This window comes from Coturnix japonica, chromosome Z, assembly GCF_054131305.1.
Source record: "Coturnix japonica strain WE chromosome Z, WE-NBRP24, whole genome shotgun sequence".
NCBI lineage: Eukaryota > Metazoa > Chordata > Aves > Galliformes > Phasianidae > Coturnix > Coturnix japonica.
The window spans coordinates 18,802,320-18,825,583 of NC_140702.1; the positions used below are offsets into that span (position 1 = coordinate 18,802,320).

A 23,264-nucleotide genomic window follows, 5' to 3' on the forward strand; every position below is an offset into this window, starting at 1 on the left:
CAATTACTAGGCTTAGAAAAGCACATAACTAGAAATGAAGCAGTGCCACTGGTTTAGATGCATTCCAGCGTTTTACCAATTTTTATTTACCACGTGTATGTGTACATATCTAATTTTTAAGGAACTTGAGTATAAAATTACTTACCACTTCCTCTACCAGATCTTCCACAATAAGACCTTGCTCATCTGTCCGAAGGTTTGTAACCCACATCCAGCCATCTTCTAATTCATTATGGACAATAAACATGTCTCCTTTAAGGAAACTGAAGAGTTACAGTAAGAATAATGTTAGAAACAGACTCATAATAAAAACTTAAATGAAGACAAAGAATTATTGAGTATTCTTTCAGCAAAACACTTGAGATAAACTGCATGTGAAAATATATCAATTGATATCCCAAGCATGCACACATGTTTTTCTCACAGTTATCATATATGAATATTTATATTTTGATTTACATTCAAAATCCAATGCATACTTCAATTCCATTAACTTGGAAGTGAGTTAAGCTTTAAGCATGCACAGAACAGAACTAACACCACAACTGAATTAGAATATAGGAACATTTCTCTTTTATCAAATAAAAAACATGAAAACAATGAAATACTCCATTATTAGTCTATATGAAAATAACGTTTCTTACTCTTTAATATTGTTTAATAAAACTTATAATAAAAGTCTGTGGCGTAACAATTATTTATGTTCGCATATACAAAAACAAGTGCTACAGAGTACAGAATAGCTATGAGAACATCCATGCAATTAGCTACAAGAAAGCATAAATAAATAGCATTGAGATGCCCAAGAAGACTCATTACTGAAAGTTAGGCTAAGTTGAGTGTTATCACAAACTCAGGTCATATGAGAACATTTCAGCGCAGCACAACAGGACTTCTTAGTCAAGTTAGATGACAAATCAGGGATACAGGAAATATCAATAAGCTCATTCATTAACTATAAATCCAGCCCAAAATTACATAGCAAATTTCAAAGAAAATGTAACTCATTTGAGATAAGCTAACAGAAAAGCCTTTGAACAGCACAAAGCAAACGAAAAAACAAAAAAAGCCTTAATGAAATAGGGAATGAATTCAGATTGTAATGGATCCAAATTTTAAGAACAAGTGATTTCCAGTACGTTGATCATATCAGCCCTATTGCAAAGAACTACTCTGTAAGTTAATGTGCGAAGGACAGGCAGAAATTAACCCTAAAATACTAAGAATAATGTTGTGGTCAGTATTTATGAAATTTTAAATTATGATTCAGTCAAATGCTATCTTCAAGTGTATTCAAGTCAATTTGATCTAGAATAAACTGAGGAATCTGATTGCAGCTATACCAGGAACAGAACTGTTTCAACCAAGCACATCTCAAAAGCCTAGCACAGAACTCTGCATTTCATTCGTATGTTACAAGAGGGGGAAAAAGTATGATTCTCTAAGACCTGAACTATGGAGGAAAGGAACGAAATGCTTTTTTCCTGTAGGTTGCTACATGCAGTAAGGCACTTCCTGGACTCAACTGATATTTTTATTTGTACAGGTTGTACGAAGTCTTACTTCAAATACACACAATTCCTACCGACTTTTCCTCCACCTCTTAGGAAATAATCATCTCAATGATAAAAATTCTCATAATATTCTTTAAGGAGGTCAGACTGGAATGCACTGCAAGCTTTGGGATACCTTTTGATCCCAATGAGGATATCAAGAAAAAAGGATACACTTTTTTTCTGTATTTTTAGGAAAGAGAATAGTCTGCTTTCAAGGTATCTGCAAAGATCATCTTTGCAACTTTAATAATAAGTCCAACTTTATCTTAGGCCAATATTCCCAAACAGTGCAACAAATAAGTAAAATGTTAAGATTACCAGATATTATACATTTAAATATCATTCACTCAGTACAGAATTTCTGAAGTTATGAGGGAAATTAGATGGGAAGCAAGAATAATTCTTCCGCCATACTACAGACAATCAGTCAGACCTTTGCAACCAACAGTCACCTATAAAATACAGGCTACAGCATTAAAGAACAAGTTTTTTGTTCTTGTTGTTTTTAACACTGCTGCCTTATCTTATTTCCAAACAAAGGCACTAAATATGCTATTCTTAAATTTATAAGTAATCAATATTTGCATTATGTTTCCAGCAATCAGGACTGGTTTGGCCTAAAATGCTTATCTGTTATCAGCTACTTCTGCAGGCAGTTCTGGAAAAAAAAGCCATTTAGCTCAAACACACGAGATACTTTTGAATAGAACACCTTCACACACAAATCTACTCCTTATAAAAAGTCTTTGCAAATCTTACTTCAGAAACGTAACATTACTAATTTTAGTTCGTTGCTCTAATTCCTTACAATTAATGCAAAGCAAATACACAGAGAAAAAAAAAAAGTGTTACTGCTATATCCATCATTCCTTAATCTAACCATTTATTAAATCTAAGATGTGTCTGGAAAAAATAACCTTGCATTATATTCATCTTGCACATGAATATATGTCTTAAATTATTAGTATTTATAAATACTTGAAGAAATTCACAACTTATTATTAAAACATACCTTATTTCATCTGTTTCCGGCACTTTGGTGTAAGGCAGAATTGCTCTAACTCTCCTCCTGTCCTCCACAGGCTACAGTTCAACATGAGAGCAAAGATAAAACTTTATTTAGTATTTCTCTCCAACACTTCCAAGTGTCTTAAGAAAAGCTCTTGTACCTGTCACTAATATCCCTCCTATCAATGTTAAATTTTCCAAGCTCAAAACCACTACAGCAAAACATAATTAATATAGCTGGCTTCTAAAGCTCTCATTTCATTTGCCTTTGAAGCATGACAGGTAACAGCCATCTTCAAATTACGTAACTGATAGGGTAATTTCTATGTAAAGTGTAGTTCTAGACTTTCTTCCATGTAGTGAAACTTACAGAAGTTTAAGTATCACAAACATCTTTGTTTAGGGGTACAGTTTGCATGGTTTAAATAACTGCTATAAGAATGAGCACCTGAAAGAAACCACACTTTCAGTATCCTTTGTTATCTAAAAGATGATTAGTTAGAAATCTCTGTCAGATACACAGGATACCACAAGCCAAGAAATTACGTACATTACTAGCCAAGAACTGCGGACTTTCTTGTTACCTGCTTACTGACATCATTGCTGCTTTCAGAGATACCAGTGATACATAATAACAAGTTTTCTCACCACAATTTTTCAGTAAAGACACCTCTTTAATTGTTACTTTGCATCAGTAAAAATGCATTTATATACTCCTCATATTTACCATATATGTCATGTATATGTGGAATTTGGGGAAGCTTTTCACAGAAAACTATGAATACTGGCTAACAGCATTTAAATCAATGGCTCTTAAAAATATTACTATAAAATTTTTACTACTTACCTCTGGAGGTGCTACTGGAAATAACAACTTTTCCCCCTTCAATAAACAGGACACATGACTGTAATAACCAATTAGGTCTGAGAGTGAAGCAAAGCGACGTCCACCAATGTAATAGTCTCCACACATGGCAATAATTCTGTTAATTACAAGAAGAAAGCTTGACATAGGAAATTTCTTGTCCACAAATGGGTTTTTCTACTTTTTCTTTTAAGAAAAGGTTTTAAAGCAGAGTGACTACATTTAGTAAAACACAGTATTACAAGATTTCTACAAGCAGGTATGCAAAACATAACTAATGTGTATTTTTTCAAAAATTACTGATAAATATCAGAAAAAAACACAAATACTTAAGACTGCAAAGGAACCATAAAAAATACAACTTACTGAAACTAAATGAAATTAAACAGCAAATAAATGTATATAATAGTGTCCTGAAAAACTGTCTTAGTGCTTTTGTATACGCAGCGACGTTACTGTGTGCATCATGCAGGACACACAAAAGTACCAAATTATTTTAACAACAAATTAATCTATTTGATTACAGAATGCTGGGAGCTGAAATACCTTCAAAAATTAGCCACTTTCTTGAAGTTATTTAGTACCCATGTTAACAATTAAGAAATTACTTCGAAACTTATCCCTCATCCAAAATGAGTGCACTGCTTACCTGCAATTGCTTTAGGACATTTTTATTCTATTTTCTTTAACTGGTCACTGTTTTCACACACTACGAATCTTTCTACTCAGTCAGTTATTTGAATTAAATGATTTCTCCCACACAACAGCATGAAGCATAAAGATGAATTTCAGAAATTAGATCAGTTTTTAAACATATTTCCCTCCACTTCCAATGCTATAAGAATATAACTAATGATTTAGCTTAGATCTTCTGGCATATTTGCTGCCAGATTCCTTGTTAAGTTTCAAAACAGAGTAGGTTCTAGCTAAAATGTTGTGTCTCACATTACTAATTCAAGCATAAATTAAATTTGCCTTCAAAACACAGAACCAAACACTATAGGAAGCTTCTGTAATCTCACAAAATCCAACAGGAAAGACTGAAACATAAATACTTCCTCCCACAATATGTGGTATCACTCAGTAACTCACTGACACTCCTGAGAAAAAATTATTTTAACAGACTGATATGCTATCCATTAACCATACAGTGCAAAAGCATTTTCACCTGATGCTGACATCTTACTTTCACGGAGGGAATCTACACTTTTAGGAAAAAGAAACAGAGGAAGATTGTTTGGCAATGAAGGTTTACCCATTTCAATAGGCTGCAATTGGCAAACATCAGGCTCTGATGGAAAGAGCACTTCTGCTCTTTGGGATGCAGGAAATTCATCCCCATATTTGCTTGGAAGTATTTAAAGACAGTATTTTTGAGTACAGTACTTCTCTTAAGTTTGACAGTCTTTCTGAGTGCAGTACTTCTCTTTCTCATAACAAAAGAAAAACACATTCAATAAACAAATGAAATTCTGGATATATTCAATCTCTGAAGCACTGTATCAACAAACAAATTAATTTGCTTCAGATAGTCATCTTTCTGTGTGTTTTAGGGATGTTGGAATGCAAGATTATTTAAGTTCTTAATGGAACTTTTTTTATGGGATCAGAAACCATTGAAGACCATTTTCAACTTGCAGTGCCAATATTTAAGAGGGTGAGGTTGGCTCCAATAGTAAACTAGTAAGAATAGTGCAGGACTCTAGAACAGTAACAGAACACCACCATTAGTATAGTATAATTTTTTCCTATTGTTAGGCAAGACCCCGCTCCTGTATCATTATCTGTATAGCTGAGAAGCCAAAATTGTTAGCTCACATGACAAACGTGACATACTGTATGTGCCATACACTGTCTGCATTAAGAGAGTTATGAGCTCATGTCAGTGCTAGACTGGGATCTATGAACTACATTTCATCACACAGTAGAGGCATTCAAAAACTCCCCACATATGTAAGTCATGCACATAGTGGCTTATACGATGGTATCTTGGATCCCCCTTTCATGAGTTCAAGAATTTAGTTTACATTTGTTGCTTGTATTAACTGTACTCCTGTCAAAGGTTCCTTCTGCTACCAAAGAAACTTGCTATTTGGCCTACGTTTTTCCTATCTGCTGTCCTGTTTGGTGACAATGAACACTACACTGCAACACTTGATTTCTTAACTAACATTCAAGCTTTTCTAAGCATACAACACATTTACACTGAAGAATGAAGGAACACACTAACATACACAGCTTGCTAATACTGAAATAATCCTAGTTTGAGTTTGGATAAAGGGCTATTTGTTTTTGGAACAATTAATTCTAACAGAGGCTGAAAATTGTTTCTAGCAAACCCTTACTAAAAACATAATCTCTTCACTTATTATTTTATTCCCACAATTTAAGGAGACAATCAGATTTGTTTTTAATGCTTATGCCCTGTGAGCTGAAATGGCTACCGAAGAACACATCCAAAACCATCTTCATTGCTGACTAACAAAATCTGCATGTTACTTTAAGTTTATTCACAACAGCTGGAGACAAGCATCTCTCTTTTGATGCTGGGTTTCCTGCAAAAGGATTTTATGTAGCATATTTTAGAACAACTAAGCACAAGTTTAAAAGTATACCATAAAATAAAAGGTCAAAAATATTCTATTACAATACAGGGCTTGCCTGCTGGCATAAGACAAAAATAAACAGATTACAGTAATTTAAAAGAAAATATTTTGTTCTCACCTAAAGTGATTGACATTTGTTTTACTAAGGAACGAAAGCACAAATGAACCTGGTCTCCGATCACTTTCTCGAATAAGGTAACTTCCAGGTTTTCCAGCCTGTCGAAGACGCTCTTCTGCAATTGTTCTGTCAAGCTTTCCATGATACCACCTGAAAGAAAAGCATAACAATATGTGTCCTTAGAACTTAAGGTTTTGGTTTATTCTTACAGAACAGATTGTAAAGCTGAAGAAAGATCTCAGAACTGATGTAACTGCAATCTTGTTTCAAATATATATATATTTATTACATACGAATGTGTGTGTTCTCTTAATTTACTCATGTCCCATAAGTGTTTCCATGACATCAGATAACCTGTTTTGCCAAATAACTCACATTCTGAATGAACTCAAGAGGCAGAGGCTTTATATCATCTTTTTCCTCCTCCCTGATTTGACTGTTTTAAACAGAATCAGAGATGATATCTGACTTGAAGACTCCTGCATTTCAATATAAAAATGAAGCTTAGGCTTCAATTCAGGCTGGAGTTGCAAAGTACCTATTCTCATCCCGTGCACACCAGTAATGCAGAAGCAAGGCCTGCATCACATGGGAGCAACAGTAGTCACCAGAACACTGTCCAATCCCAGAACTGTCTTTCCTAAATCACAATTCAGGCCCTATCAATTACAAGCAAGTGCAGATGCAAAGCAAATACAGACTTACAAAATATGACAAAAGAGCACTTCAGTCTTAAGGTAAATATACGACAGTTAATAGCAAAGATTTCACCAGCTGCACGTGAGTTCTTTGACTCATATAGCTCCTAACAGAATTCTCCATCCTAAATGATCCAGTATTGGGTTTACAAATACACACACAAAAACCAAGAAATGGAATTAAAATTAAAAATAAAAAGTTGTGTTCTCATCTCCTTATTAAGAAAATATATCTAGGCCCTTTAGAAGGTTGCAGTATGCCCTAGAGCTACATAATATAGTAATTGATTAGGTCTGCATCCACCAACTAACAATGCTCAGCCTTTGATTTCTACACCCAAGTAAACTCCACAGTTTTCATAGTGCCACTGTTACAAAGTAATTAAATCATTCAGTATTTCAGATCAGCCACTTTATGATTCTGCCAGACATACACGAGCAGGTAGGAGTTATAAAAAACGAATTCCAGAACAGATATGAGAAGTACCTTTAAAGAAAAACAAAAACATCCAAACAGCTGGACTGTCGATGAAATCTAGCCAGAAACATTTATTTTACGAAATGGAAGCGAAAACAGAAGTTTTCCTTGAGGGCAGCTTTTATCAGAATGACGAAAAGACACACTCTGCAGATAAGCATTATGTACTGCGGGAGCAGCAGCACCCATGCAGATACTGTTTGCTCTGGCCAGGCTATATTTTCGCTGGTATAGGCCTCCATTGCTTCTCTTCCTCATCCTGAGGAAAACAAGCTAAACCAGAAAAAATGCCGCATTGTCTGCACGCCCTCGCAGCAGCTGAGGCTCAGGCAGGCCAGCCAGGCTGCAGAGCTGGTGCTTTGCTCACTGCATTCCAGAGCTGCGCGGCCTTGCTGGCAGGAACCAGCTTACAAACAGCTTGCACACAAGTGGATGGCACTGCTCTGTCTGAGAGCCCTCTGTGGAACTGAACTAAATCCGGACAGTCTATTTCAGACTACCTAGGACAAAATACTCTGCTTGTCAGTGGGCACAGCGTGGCTTAAACCCTGTTAATTACACACATGCCACAACCTGGCTTCGCTCTTCTGGACAGACTGGCTTTCTGAAAGGAATGAACTCCCAGGAGACCCAAGAAACTTTCCTGATCAAGAAATTATTTGAAACCAACATTCCATGAAGTCTATTTTAAACTAACAATGGGCTCACTCAGCTTTTATTTGTTCCTACTTATAACCCACTTGAGAAAAATAACCCTACCTTTATTGAGAGATGCATTACCTTTGATGCCAAACGTAAGGGCACATTCTGAAAATATGGATGGTGCTAATAATCTGGAGTGCCAATAATAAGAACACAAACAACTAACAACAAATATACTAGAACAAAAAAAAAAAAAAGCATAATTACTCACAAATTGCTCACCTTTTTGCGATGGACTGAGATTTCTCACACTAATGGTCACTACCATACTACATCGCTAATACATTAAGGCCAGAATCTCTGAACAAAGAGGACACCCTCATGGCTGTTGTCCTGCACTTAACTACCAACTGAAGGTAACCTACAAGTGCCAGTAGAGCAGTTAAATGCAGCAGTGATAACAGAAAACAGCCCAAGTGATATCCTCAGGAAGCCTCTGGAGATAGCACACATCTTCAGAAAACAGGATACAGACTGAAGTACAAGCTTCTACGATACCATTACAGTAAGCAAAATGCTTGTTGGGAGGTAACTGCATTTTTCCAGAGACTGAAGTTACATCACTAAAGAAACACTTTATTCAAGCAAGATAGCATGGAAGAGTGCTGATAGGTCCTGTTTTTAACAGCACATCTTTTATTTTACTCAGCTATCACTTGATTTCAATGAAGAGGTACTCTGCAGATTTTCATCACTGCCTTCACATAGTTTAATAGTAAACATTAGTAAAGAATATCTAACAATATTGTCATACTTGATCTGATTTCAGGATAACTGTGCAGCTGTTCCTGAGCAGAAAGTCACCCCCCTTACCGAGACTCCTACTGCTTGTGCACTCAGAACAATAACTCACTACTATTCAGATGTATACTCTCCACCATTGCCAGATGCAAGACCCCTATTACTGCTTGCCAGTTAATTTTGTTTTCTTGTCTGATCTTACCTAGGAACACTTTTATTTTCAACATTAGCTTTCTAGATACTTAAATGCTAATAATATGGGGGGTGATTTTGTGTGCGTTTTAACATTATTAAACACTGAATCAAACAGCAGTGATCTGGAAATACTTTAGATGTTGTTAGGTATGAAAAAACATAGGTAGTACTGTCAGAGAAGGTTATGGAATGATTCAACTACAGAATGTCTTACCAGCTTTGGATCATAATTTCAGTTGTTGTTTCCATGACCAGCTGTTTAAGCGCTGCTGTAACAAACTTATTACCCACACCATGACCTTTATTTTAATTCTAAGAGAGTATCAATTACAGACTTCCACATTTCACAAACTACTCTGATGCTGTGAAGAAAACATTTCCATCTGTTATTTTGAATCAGAAGCAGCATATTCAGAACTTCAACCCTGTGTACCATAATCTTAGTTACTGCAAGCAGACAAGGAAAACACTGCATGATCACAAGCAGATTCTATGAAGACACAAGCCCCGCGTAGCTATCCAAGAGAATGCTGCTGGCAGTGCAGCCACAGCAGAGGAGCCAGCACTGCTATCTCTGGCTGGCAGAAGTGGAGCCCAGTGGTTCTCCACACAGCACAGAAGCAGGGCAGCAGACACTCGGCCATACCTGTCTCACCAAACCTAGCCAACACGTCTTTCTGGGAGCAGGAATGTGATCACATCATATCCCTACAGAAGTTTGTGGTGCAGTAACAGGACTCCTGGCCCCACAGACATGCTACAGAGTCCATCCCAGAGACAGGCTGCGAAGCAGATGGTGGAGTTGCCATCTGGAAGGAGGCAGCTGCTACTGTGTGTGGAAGTATGTCTCATTGTTCAAACAAGTACTTTTATTTGCATATTTCCTTTTTAAATGCAAGAAAAGCAAATGCGGATTTGTTGTTCCATTCAAGCATCTTGCTCTTACAGCATGCTGCAGTTTTAACTTGGAAACAATGCAGACCAGGAAGAGGGCAAAGCAGGAAAAAGCACCGAAGCAGTGCAGAAGTAATTCTCACAACTTAGTAGAAATGAGGATGCAGATAACAGATGGGGATCTCATGATTTCTACTTAGAAACATATCATCAAATGCTGTATCCACTTCACTCAGAGCTCATCTTAGCTACACACCCTACTGCTACAACAAAATCCAAAAGAAATGAGTATTCCTGAGATGTGGTCAGAGCTCCCTTCTTAACAATACACAGTCAATGGTTTAGTACTCTTTTTTAATGCATTACAGACTCTTGTTATCACCCCGAGACCACGTGAGCTGTGCTCCCTTTGTAAATCAAAAGAGAACAACGGTATGATTACCTCAGACTAGGAAAACTACAAGAAAGCTTCAAATGGCACAGAAGTCTTGAGTAGTCTCAGGGACACAGATGAAACCAAAACCAACAAGATAACCTGTGCTCTTGTTTCTTATCATTCTGTTAATACCAGCCATTCCCTCTCAAACTTTCCATTTTTAGTAATAAACAATGGCAGACTTGACACTCAAATCCACTGTTTAAGTCTCCTTTCAGATTTGCCAGTTCCTCAGTTTGAAGCACATTCTTAGCGCTACCATTTTCATCCTGATGCTGCTAAATAACACCTTGTCCTCCATCTGTCAGATTCATAAAGCTGCACACTGGGTAAAGCTGCACTACTTCCTTTATGTATACTATTTGCAAAGATTAAGCAGTTTCACTCGGATCTTTATAAATTCACTCCTTAATTCTGTCTTGCTAAGTCTATCACTGCATAGTCAGCAGTTTTTTGACAGGGTCTTTGCAGTTCTCAGCACTGCAAAAAAACTTCCTGCCTGAGAAAGCTCTACAAACACGGATCATTTGCTACAAGGGCTGCACCTGCAAAATACTGGAAGGAGCAGAAACTAACCTGAAGCCACGCAGGTGTTCTTTGTCCAGTATGAATGAAATTGGAATGCTCAGTACTACTGTAGGTTAAGTAAGGGTTAAGCAAGGATTTTTAATCCCTTTCACATAATGCATTTTTCTACAGAGGTAGAATGAAAGTAAATCTGATGAAGAATAAATCCGCTTATATCCTTTTACTGTTGCAAACCCCTTTAGAAACACTAAATAGAAATCAGAGTCATACTGCAACAGACACGAGTCCCATTGCAGGACTTGCACATTGCCCCAGACGCCTCTAAAACACTTCCAGCAGAGGATATATCAACTATGAACTTGGGAGAAAAAAATCTCTGTACATCTTAACACAAAGACTAACCAAGGCTGAAAAAAATGTGGCAGGCTTACGTTCAAAAGGCAGAAATTCAAACAATTTCATTAAGATGGGTGAGGTTCTACAAGTTTTAGAGTCTCAAGGATAAACAGCATACTTTTATTACAAGAGATGTGACAACAGCACAGCAGTAAACAAGGCAAAGGAGTATTTCCAACCCTACCTAGTACTTATTTTCTAAAAAGAACACTCACTGCTATTTCCTTCTTGCCAAAGCAACTTAAAAACAAATGACATACAGCTAAATACACTGAAAAGCAGCTTGCATTTTCTTAGTAAAGCGTCAGTTCAGATGTCAATTTAGGAACTCAATACAGCTCTTAGCAAGAAGTTTCTCATTAGTAAAAGTTACTCATTTTAACACATTTCCCATTAGTGCCTTCTGGTCAAGGAAAGGCCTTTTTCTATTTAAACTAAGTGCAGTGCTATCACAGAAACAATGTCAATATTGTTACGAAAATTAAAAGATATTTTCTGACAAAGATTAATCTCTAGGATAACAATATTTTTTGCTGATAACTCCATGAAATGCATCATTAGCTCCTTAACATTCCTCCCTCCATGCATCTTATCCTCTCCTGCATCCAATCTTGGACATTCTCCATGTCTGTTTTACTTTCTGCCAGCTCTGCTCAATCATCACTAACTGAAACAGAAAATCTCTGCCTCCTAGTGCTTTCACCTCCCAGGCAGCAGTACAGCTCTGGGTTAGAGTCCGAAGGAACCGAGCCGAGCTTTGTGTTCTGTGCTTCATTCTCACCTTGCATGCTAGAATGCTTCCCAGCCTCTTGCTCGTGGAGAACTGTTGCTCTAAAGAGAAAACCCCGACAGATCTAGACTTTCAAGCTAGGAACAATGCATGAAGTAAAAGATGTCCATTGCCTCCCACACACAATACAAATAACAAAGAAATATACTGAATAGCATACAATCCATGCAACCACTGACTCTAACAGTATGACATCATTAAAACTGTGTAGAGCTAAGACAAATCAGAACCTGCTTCTGTAACTGAATTACAGAACAATTACTGCAGAAGCTCTGCTATGTTTTGGAAGAATTAAGGTATTTCCCAGTATATCTTTGAAACAGTAAAAATAACAACAACAAAAAAAATCTGAGCAGATTCTTAAACCCACAAAAATCCCTCAAAGAAAAGGTCTAGGGAAAAGGTACTGAGAACTAGCAGTGGTTTGAAAAAGTTAATGTTTGTAACTCACAGTGTTCCAGATTAACAAAATATACAAATATGAATCCTGTAAGGCCTCCGTTGTTATTCATCAACAGATAGAGATGCAGAAAACAAACTGATTTACTTTTGTTCTTAAATTTCATACACAGAAGGCTGATGCAGTTCATATATAAAATAAGCACACAAAACCCAGCAAGCCACAGACTGAATATCCTTTTGTGTGCGTACAACGAGTGGGTCAGCATTTATATATATGCTTAATTTTACAGGAAACAGGTGGACTTAAAACAATAATAGGCCAAATATTCTAGGAAAAGAAAAAAAAAAAAAAAAAGCACAAAAAACTTAAATAAATCCTCACGAAATTATATGATTCTTGAGCTGATTATCAAAGATTGACTAAACCCCCATGGCTTCTTGAAACTACTTCAGGAAAGAAAGCAGTGTACCCTACAAGGGGAAGTTCACAGAAGGAACAGATCCCTTGTACAAGTATCTCCAAGTACTGATGGACGAGAGAAATCATACAAACACCCCAGCTGAGGCAATGGCAGTAATCTTTAATAGAAAATCATAGCATAGCAAATACTCCCATATAGTTGCAAAGTCATCTTCAAATACACATAACTAAAATATTTCTACATTGGCACGTATACTCCAATCTGAGGAAAGCTTATACTTACAAGCAAAATAAAAAAGCCATAACTGGTGGTCAAGTACCACTGTTTCAATTCAACAAAAATGAAAACCCTAAAAAAATCCAAACAAATTGAAACTTGAAGATGAGAAATCACTTTTTCTTTAGGGAGGAGCTTGATTACTAATGGTAGTTTCACCATACGGGGCAGCTCGGCACTGCCATTCTGCCCTTGTACTCCACAGCTGGATAAAATGAAATGAAAAAGATGCTCATGGGTTGAGACATGAACAGAGAAACATTTGGCTAATTACCACCACATGCAAAACAGGAAGATTAATATTAATGCAATTTACTGCCTACTGCTAACACACTGCTAACAGGGGCAGTGAGAACTAAGAGCAAGCTAAACAGATCTTCCTCCTACCCAACCACTTCTACCTCTCCTCACTGGGCAGCAGATGGGAACAGGCAATGGAATGGGGCTGCAGCCTCTGCCTGTCCTCCATGGTCAATCTGCCCTTGTCCTCATACTCCTCCTCCTCTAAAATGTGCCTGGAGCTTTCACGTTTATTTACCAACAGTGGATTCTATACAGCTTTTAAAGTACACCTTAAAGTAATAAAAAGATAACTTAAAAGGAAAAGTTATATATGACAAGCAAACATTAAATAACTAACAGCACTATTAATTATCCTAGAATTTATTTAAAAAACAAACTCCTGAGTTTTTATACTAGAAATTAGATTTGTCTACACAAAAATATAATGAAATATTCTATTTGTTTTCCTAAGGATATCTTGTACTTTAAAGCCTTTGCTATTAGCTGTTGTCACTGAGGTGATTCCAGAGTACTTCAAGCAGCGAGGTCTTATAACAGTCATCTTCAACTATATCATCAGCACATTTACATAGAATCATAGAATCATTTAGATCATCATTATGAAATGAATATTGGGGATTGCCTGCCTGTCGTTCCACCCAGTTCTCCAAGCAGATGAGATATAGCAGGCTGCTCAGAGCCACAGTCAGAGACAGAGACTTAATAATCTCTAAAGGCAGCCTGCTGCAGTGTTCTGACTAACACTGAAGTTAAACAAACAAAACACTCTTGTTTTCTGTATTCAAGTGTAATTTCAAGTTTTTCAGTTTTTTTCCCCCTACATCCTTCTGTCCTATCACTAAGCAGCAAGGAAGAAAGCTTCACTCTCTTATATTTGCTCCCCCTCCATCACGTGTAAGATGGGTAAGATCCTCTTGAGTCTCTTCTTCAGGCAAAACAGTCCAAGCCATTACTTTGGTAGTCCCACATCTGCCTTGCTCCTTTAAGTCTGCGTCTCCCTTCTACAGGGAGCCCAGCACAGCACCATATTTGCCCCAGCAACACTGAGCAGAGGGGAAGATGACCTCGACAGATCTGTGGACAGTGGTCCCTGTAACGTCACCTGAGACACCACTGATAACCCTTTTGTGCTTGTTGTCGGTCAGGACCGTTTGGTCCTGATGCAGCTGTGAAGAGCTGGTTCCCATCCACAGTCACCACACTGCATGTTCTGGTGCTAGCCCTTATAAAGGACAGTTTCACATTTCCTCTGCTGAACTTCAAGAGGTCCCATACCACTTCAGCTCACCCACCAGCTGCATCAACCATATAGTTTTGTCATTGTTTGTGAACTTTCTGAGGGTGCACTCTGTCCCATCACTGCAGCCAATAACCACAATGTTGACAGTATGGGCTCTGTAGTACAACCTGGGGAACACCTGCCTTCAACTTAATTTCATGTCACTGACCACCAAGCCCCTTTGGCCCAACTTCTAAGTTGGCTCTTCAGCCCACTGTACTTCTACTTACCTAACCTGTATGCCGTTAACCCATTTGTTATATGCTATATATATATATATATATATATATATATATATATATATATATACATATATATATGAGCACAAACACACGTATGTATATATACAGCAGTCCTAAAGATGAGGTCAGTATCCACTAATCCTCCTGCATGCACCAAGCCAAGTACCTCACTGCAGAAGGAAATCTGGTTGGTTAAGTTCAGTATTCATCTCAGAAACCCATACTGACCACTATCCATTACCTTCAACACAAAACGCAACATAAAGACTAGTGAAAACGCACTTTTCTTCTGTTCTAGATGGATAGAGCAGATGTTTTATGTAAAAGGTAGAGAATAGTAAAGGCTGTCTGCACACATATGAAACAGGAGAGGGAACATGACAAGCATGTGAATGACACTAACATTTCATTGGTGCTGACCATAATTTGGAGAAAGGCAGAGGAAGACAGAATTATTCCACTGGGATAATTCTATGAAGCACAGGCACCATGTTAAAACATGATGCCTCCTACGCTGCTCACTAGTGAGATAAATTCCAAGAAGAATTCTTGGTTAAGTTTTATTAAAGAAGAAAGAAAGATATGGGACAAGCCTAACGAAGTATAAGGAGAACAAGAGAACATTCAACCTATAGATGAAGTGACACCATCAGATACTAACTAGAAATAATGAAAATTCCTCATCAACCCAGCAGCAAATGCTGTTCTACTTTTGTTTCTCCTCATCTAAAGCTCCCTTTCAAGTACATACCTATCACATCAGTTTACTTACCACTTTCCTTCCTTCATACGGTTATGGGCAATTCTGCTTTGCTGCTCTTGACCACACACTGAAGACATATTAAACCATAACTAAAACTAGACTTCTTTGAGCCTGTTTTGTAAGCAACCAAGTCAGTACACTAATCAGCCACTTCAGATAATTAATTCCTTTATCAATTCCTGCTCCCTGCAGGAAGTAAAAACCTCAATTTTTTGAGAGAGAAATTTAGCTGCTAACTACATTAAGATTAAACAGAAATGGAACCTTGTGCACTAAAGTCAATTTATATCCCACCTCATTTTTAATGTTTTCACAGAATCTAACTAAATATGCCAACACTATTTCCCCTTTAGTTTTCACAGCAACAGATTTATTCATTGGCATGGAAAATAATCCTCAGCCACTATTCCAGAAAAAAATAAATAAATAAATATATATACATATAACAACACAAACACACACAAAAAAAAAACCCCAAAACCCAAATCACTTTCTGTTCGTACCGGTTACCCAAATAAACAAACGTTGCACAACTCTGGACTTGCCACCTTTGCAAGGCTTACCTGAAGAATCCGGAATTCACTCTACATTTGGACATAAAAATATTATTTCCTGCAATCTTTGCTTGTTTCCCTACCCATCTCTCTATGTTCAGCCTTATCTCACTAATATCTTGCTTGAACAGAGAGTGACCAAAAATGTATCTACTTTTGGTAAGCTTTTTTTTTCTTTAAAAAAAACAGATAGTATGTTGACAGACAGTTTCATTCTGTAACAGTCAGCTTTCAATTTCAACTGACTGCCACTTAAAACTGCTAATCATTGCTTAAAAAGATCACCAGATGAAACTACGAATATTGATGAAATACCCAGCAACTGTTTCTGCTGCCTTAATAGTACAAAGACATCCCAAATAATCCTGACAACTAAGATTTTTAGTCAAAAATCCAAATATTTCACCTATCTCACGTATTGCTGTTTTATTACTAAATTAGGTAGCACTCGCTAATGTTGAAGGCCAACCCCTTACAACATTTCAGACCTCCATCAACCTGCCAGTTGTGCTTGGCAGATGAGGAATAAAGCAGAGAGAAACCGAGAATGAAACAACATAGAATTGCCCGTTTTATTCTTTAGCATCCTGTGCTTCCCACCCAGTATTAAACTACAACATAAATACACATTCGCTACACTCCAGAGTAATGGAAAACTACACGCACTCACACTCTGAACAGACAAGTCCTGAGTCAACTTCACTCAGTATGAAATAAGATGAATATCAACACTACCTGGAAATTTTGAGCTTTTGGTTGCAGGGAACCTGTTAAATGCCAACAGTGTCCTTCTAACGAGACAAAATGTATTAAGAGATGACATGTTCCCCTATTCCTTAGGCACATGGAAAAGAAGAAATTAAGTGTACTTATTAGGTGCTTGCTATCAAAGATGAATATATCCTGACTACTCCAAGCAAACTATAGTTACAGCATCCTGATGGGAAGCACAGCATTTGCATTTGTTTGACTTCCCATCTCTTTGGGTTAGCTACTGTAAAAATCTGCGTGTCAAGTACACTTTGTTTTAGAACTCACTCATAGCAAAAAGTCTATCTTCTATAACATCTTTATGGTCTCAAACTTGCAAGCTGACAATTCATTCAGATTTACTTTTTTTTTTTTTTTTTAAATTTGCAAAGCAAATCATCACACGAAAAGGTCATAGAGTTGTGCTTCAGTTTTTACAAAAGGCTTTGTTTCATTTCATGCATGCAAGTCCAACTTCAGACGGCAGTACAAACTAGGAAATACCAGCAGCAGCTTTTACCAGATATATATGTATTTTTTTAATAGAGTCAGTAACCAACAATTCAGTAAATCCTGAAATGTGATGCATGCCGAGGGAAGGCAAAGAAGCCCACTGAGTTTTACTGTTGTGAAATAAAATCTCTTTTTCATTCTTGTACAAGAGATAATGTCACATAAAGCAAAGCCAAATGTGAAGAGCACTTCCAGGTTTCGGAGATGCAAACGTTATTTATAAGCAAATAAGACAAAGAAACAAAACAAAGTCACAGAATTATCCATCAAGCCGATCATGTATCCCTCCCATAAAAACTGAATGAATTAGGAGGAAGTGGGAAAGGGTGGAGCTGGCAGTCACATTTAAACAAATGAAACAGCAGTTTTGTAGTCATATCCAACTGGACAAATTTAATCTTAACTATAAATTCAATCATTATTCCTAAAGAATTATAGCAAACCTTTCCCTGTATAAGATTATAGATAATATTGATCTTTGTTTTGATAATAAATCAGGAGTTTAATTCCATAGAAGCAGATGGTACATCTACAAAGAAAGGGCCCTTCCAAAATAAAACAGCAGGACTGAGAGGATGCGATTTACTATCAGCATATGGCCAATCTGAATGACTTAAATAAGAACGATGAAAACTGACACCATAAAGGAGCTGAATGAGAGAGAAACACGGTTCTATTCAATCAATTTTTTATTGAAAAGTCACACTCCGAGGGTTATGTGGCAAAGGAAAAGCTGTTAAGAACACAGAGTAGGGAGGTACGTGTACATTTTCCACAATACTTGATTTGTTGTGAAGGATTCTCTTTTATGAAGAAAGCTCAGCTCACAGTTATGCCCTGGTTCTGCAAAGACTCCTGTCTCCCTTTTGTCTGAATAAGGTACTGTTAACCAGAGCAAATTAGGGCCTGCACAGCCTTCCCCTCAGCACACACTTGTCAAAGCACTTAAAGACAGACATCACTCCAGCACTTCAGTCACAGGACAATGCTCTGACAGCAAATCCCACTCCTATTAGCATATGTCCATATTGCATATTTAGGACCGAACAGGTGGTCATTTACAATCTGTCACCCCATTTCCTAAAGATACTTCCAAAAAGGACTCTCTCTCTCTGACTAACATAACTGGATCTAATGGAAAAAGCAGTCTGATCTATTTTCAGAGAGAAAACCAGAAGTACAGAATTGTGTGCTCCAGTGATTTGACAACCCTGAAGAAGTAATTTCACATTCGTGTGCCTCTATTTCCCTCCTGATCCTTTGTCAGAACTGCCTGATCATATTTCCAGCTCATTAGTGACGCCAGTCAAACACTGTTCAAACACTGCCTTAAGTTAGCAAACTTCTACAGAAAGTCAAGAAATCAGGAGATTACAGGGAAGACTGTCAAAGCGAGAGACATGAATTTAAAAGGGATTCATATCGGTACATTTTTATGTCCTCCTGATGACTTTAATGATTCCTGAAATCATGGAAATACACGAATGGTGCAGAAGTCTCTTAAGAGTGGTACTGGGAAAGAATGTAACAAAGAACCCAAACTCAGATGGGCTTTCAGGTCGTCCTTCTGATCCACGCCTTGAAACTATCTACCAACCCTCATGGTTTCACACAATCAGACTCCTTAAGGTTGGAAAAGCCCGCTATGAACATCTAGCCCAACTGTTTCAGTACCTTGAAACCTTACATTATCTACTATCCTCAGGAAACTTCAGGAACAACACATTTCTAGACACTACTTGGTGCAACCAATAGAGCTTCTGAAGCAACTCCATTTTTTAAATAGCCAGGCACCCTCCCAGAGAACTGTTTTCTGTACTGAAACGGGGCTTGAGGTGCTACACACAAACCTGCAGACTTCCTATGCTTCAGCCCAAAGGTTGTGCATGGAGTGCTCATTAATTACACAAACTACACACAGCATTATCTGATCCTACATTTTTCACACAATATAAATTGAGAACTGCTCTGCTCAGAGTGCGAAATTCTGTTACCAGCACCACAGGCCGTCCATTCACCTTAAAACAGAGATAACAGAATGAAATCCAACAGGAGGTTTGCAGGATTTTCACCTCTGCCTCCTGCCTCCATACAGACAAACCAACATCAGCCTCGCTTTAAACTGGCTGAGCAGCAAAGTCAGGCGCTATTCTGTAAGCACAGCCCGCCCACTATTTTAAAGTAGAAGAAGAATTCTACTCATTTCCAACCCGCGTTCCAGAGTGAGCAAACCTCACCCTCCCTACTCCACGAAGGCAAACACGTGCGTGCAACCTTCGTGATATTCCTGTATGAAATAACAAAAAGGTTGGGGTGTTCTTTGTGCTGTTCTTGTTGCTTTTTTTTAAGGTATAAACAACGGAATGCAAAGGGATGACACGAGGAGAGCAGCGCTTTGTACAGCGGGGAGGTCTCCGCCTGTTACAAAGTTAGCGCCGCAGTCCCAGTCTGTCCGGGAGCCGCCCGGGCCTCCCCCCGCCGCACGGACACGCGGCGCTGCGCGGAGCCGCGCTCTTCCTGCGCTCCGGGAGCGGAACCGAGGGGGGTGGGGGGCCGCGGTACTTACTGGTTGGTGGGGGGCGCGTTCAGCGGGATGGCCACCTCCTCCTCCTCGTACTCCGGCCCGTCCAGCGAGTCGCCCTCGTCCACGGCCGCCAGCCCTCCGGCCGGGGGTAGGGGCGGCGGCGGCGGCGGCAGCGGGGGGAAGGCGGCGGAGCCCGGCTCGCTGGGCGGTGGCGGGGCTCCCGTGGAGCCGAGCGCCAGCAGCCCGAGCGCCGAGCACAGAGCCGGGCCGGCGCCCGGGCTGTCCCCGCCGGAGCCGGAGCTGGAGCCGGGCGCGAAGGGGCCCTGCGGCCCCGGTGCTTTGCCTCGGCAGTGCCCCGGCTCGGCGGCGGCCGCCGTCCCGGCCGAGGTAACCGAACCGCCGTCCTCAGCTCCGGCCTCGGCCGCCATCATGTTGAGCCTCGCCCCCCCTCCCGTCCGCCGCTCGCCCTCCCGCCCGCAGCCGCCGCCGCCGCCGCACGCCGGGGAGGTGGCGACAAAGGGGCCCCGGCCCACCCCGCCCCGGCGGGGAGCGGAGCCGGGACGAGGGCAAAACTGTCCCGGCGGAGACGGGCCGCGAACAATACCCGGCTGGGCGGGGGCTGCGCGCTCACGGCGGCTCCGCAGGGCCCCGGCGCGGCTGCCTCGGCCCCGCCGGCCGCCAGGGGAGCGGCTCGGCCGCCCCGCGCTGTGCCCGCCCCCGTGCGCCCGCCAGCCGGGAGGGGGGAAGGACGGAGGCGGTGGGACGGGCCGCGCATGTGCGCCGCTCCCCAGCCTCGTCCCTATGAGCGCGTGCGTGGAGCTGGGCGGGGCAGGAGGGGGAGCGGCCGCACCGCGTGGGGGAGGAAAGTGCGGGGTAGGAGCGGCCCGAGCCGCCATGGTGTGCGGCCAAGGGGCGGCCATGGTGCGCCCTGAGGCTGAGCTGCCTTTGGGAGGGAAAATAGAAGAAAGTATGGGGAGTAAAAGCCAGGAGAGGCGGCAGGTGGCGCGGGGGCACGGCGGGAAGGGACGGCGCGATCGGGGCGTGCTGAGCCCGTGCTTTGTGTGTCCCCGTTATAGCTGCACCGCCGTGTGCTGCGGGAGGAGAACAGCGCATCGCCTGCAGCCGCTGTGTGACCGCACTGCCGCCCGTACTCCATTGCCGGTTACTCCGTTACCGTGCTGATACTTCTCTCATTATCTTCTTTTTTTCTTCTTCTTCTTTTTTTCCCTCCCCCCCCATAATAAAAGAGCTGACAAATAGCAGCACGTTGACACTTGCACGCCTCTCCAAAGTTCTCAGGAGGCATCTAAACATTCAGGTTTTCAAAGCCTTGTGTTACCAAAAGAATTAAGTGAATTTCTCCCCAGGCCACTAAAACAAACTCCTACTCGCGCTTCCACCGCCCTGCAGACAAACCTCCTTTTATCTGCCGAAACGAACCTTCCTATCTTGCCTTCTGAAGGCAGGATCCCATTCCAGGTCCTGCAGCGCTGCGAGTACCCGTGGGACTCTGCTGGGCTCGTGCCCGGTGTCAGAGCAGACGCTGTCTGCGTCCCTGGGCTCACAGAATGGCAGCGCGTTCATGCCCTGCTGTGCTGGTAAAGAAATTACAGTCTCAACAGCCATCTCTTACGGGCTTGGTTTCCACGTTGCCATATTTCAATCGGATATGTAATTCCACGTTGTCTTGCAGCCCACTGGCTCCGTGGGCTTCTGTTTAATGCTGTTTGCTTTCTCCTACGGGTTTTTAAATAAAAGGATTTCAGCACAGTCTTGTTGTTAAAATGATATTCCTAAACATAGAGCTGCAGTGTAAATATTTATGATTGCTTCGACGAAACACGCTTTTTTAACTGACTTAAAGGGGCAACAGCATGCGCATATAAGCATGGAGACCAGGGCATCTGTGCTCTGAATTTCCTGCAGCACTCCTCCAATAGATTTAATCTGGGTAGAGCAGTTCTAAGTGTGGCAAGGGTTCCACAGAAAGGTAATTTCTTGTGAGACTGGCCGAGTTGTTTCACCCCTGCCCCTGACACGCTGCTTCTTTCTACTTTGCCAGCAAAGTCATCTGCCCCGGGTCACTTGCATTTCCTCTTTTTTAAGACTTTCAAGTTGAATTCCAGGCTTTGATGAGGCTTTATTTAAAGAAATATGTTTGGGTGAAGGATGAGTGTAACAACACTTTCCTTAACACTTGTGCATTTACAGTTCTTCCTTTACAAAAGCTTAGGTATAAATGTTGCAGTATAGTTCCTTCTTCATCCCTACTGTAGGTGATGTTGGGTTAGGTTTCCTGAGGAGTGTATTTGCATATGACCCAGTGCAGGTTTGCAGGATGGCAAATCTGAGAATATATACAGTTTTGTTCTTTGCCGGCTGCTGGGTGTGGTGTCTCCGAGTCTCGGTCTACTTTGAAATATTAGAATTGCAATAATAGCGTTTTTCTGTTCTGATTTAAAGGCCAGTCAGAAGGAGGTCCAAAACTGACTCTTATACATCGTTGCACATGATAATGCTTCAATCCCTTATTGGTGATATTTCCTGACAGTACTACCAAACCTCCTTTGAAAAGCCTGCACCACTGGGACTTATATGATAGTATAGTTAGTTAGATAGTTATCCTGTCTCAGAAATAAAAAGCATCATTGAAACTAAAAGGTAATCAACACTATCTGTGTTTAATTTTGAGTACAAAAGGTAATCATCACTATCTTTTGAGTCCATCAACTCTTCCATTTTCATGGTTCAAATTAGAAATTTCTGTATTCTTGCATATGAATATTTCATTTGTATCGAATCTCTGAGTAGATTTTAACAATAGACCAATTTTAAATTATTTCCCTTTTTTTTCAAAGGATATGTTTTGTTTCATGACTTCCAGATTATTATTGATTTGGAACAGCAAATCACATTTTTGTCACTTGGAAAATGATCTCCATCCAGCTGCAAACTCTTCTATGGCCTTTTTTTCCTTGCTCACTTTGTTCTCGGATAGTCTGCACATAGAGTGTTTAAGCTGTGGTTCAGATGAATAAGCACAACTAAGAACTATAATCCCCTGAAAAGTTTAAATTGTCCTCGAGAATCATCATCTTTCTTTATAGTTCTTTTCCTCCCTATGTTCCAAAACAACTTTAAAAGATTTTTTATGCTTTTCTGTAATTTTTCACTTTCTCTTCTCAATTTTAGAACAGCACCACTGCATAGAAACACAGGTTTTTT

General features: G+C 40.0%; 1 protein-coding gene across 3 annotated transcripts in view; it reads right to left on the reverse strand.

Annotated features, from left to right (window-relative positions):
- The window catches only part of RASA1 (RAS p21 protein activator 1), a 50,034-nt gene extending 29,244 nt beyond the window's left edge, over window positions 1-20,790 (reverse strand). The window contains exons 1-5 of one of the 3 annotated variants that reach the window (XR_014939886.1): window positions 20,082-20,790; window positions 6,154-6,303; window positions 3,412-3,547; window positions 2,569-2,639; window positions 146-263 (exon numbers count right to left, since the gene is read on the reverse strand). Coding sequence is in view for 1 of the 3 variants with exons in the window: in XM_015849743.3 (XP_015705229.2) it covers window positions 146-263; window positions 2,569-2,639; window positions 3,412-3,547; window positions 6,154-6,303; window positions 20,082-20,470 (864 nt within the window). In the remaining 2 variants the exon portion in view is untranslated. Of the gene's footprint in view, window positions 1-145; window positions 264-2,568; window positions 2,640-3,411; window positions 3,548-6,153; window positions 6,304-20,081 lie in introns of those variants that run through there. The other 2 variants (XM_015849743.3, XM_085530412.1) reach the window with 2 other exon arrangements.
- Between the last annotated feature and the right edge of the window lie 2,474 nt (window positions 20,791-23,264).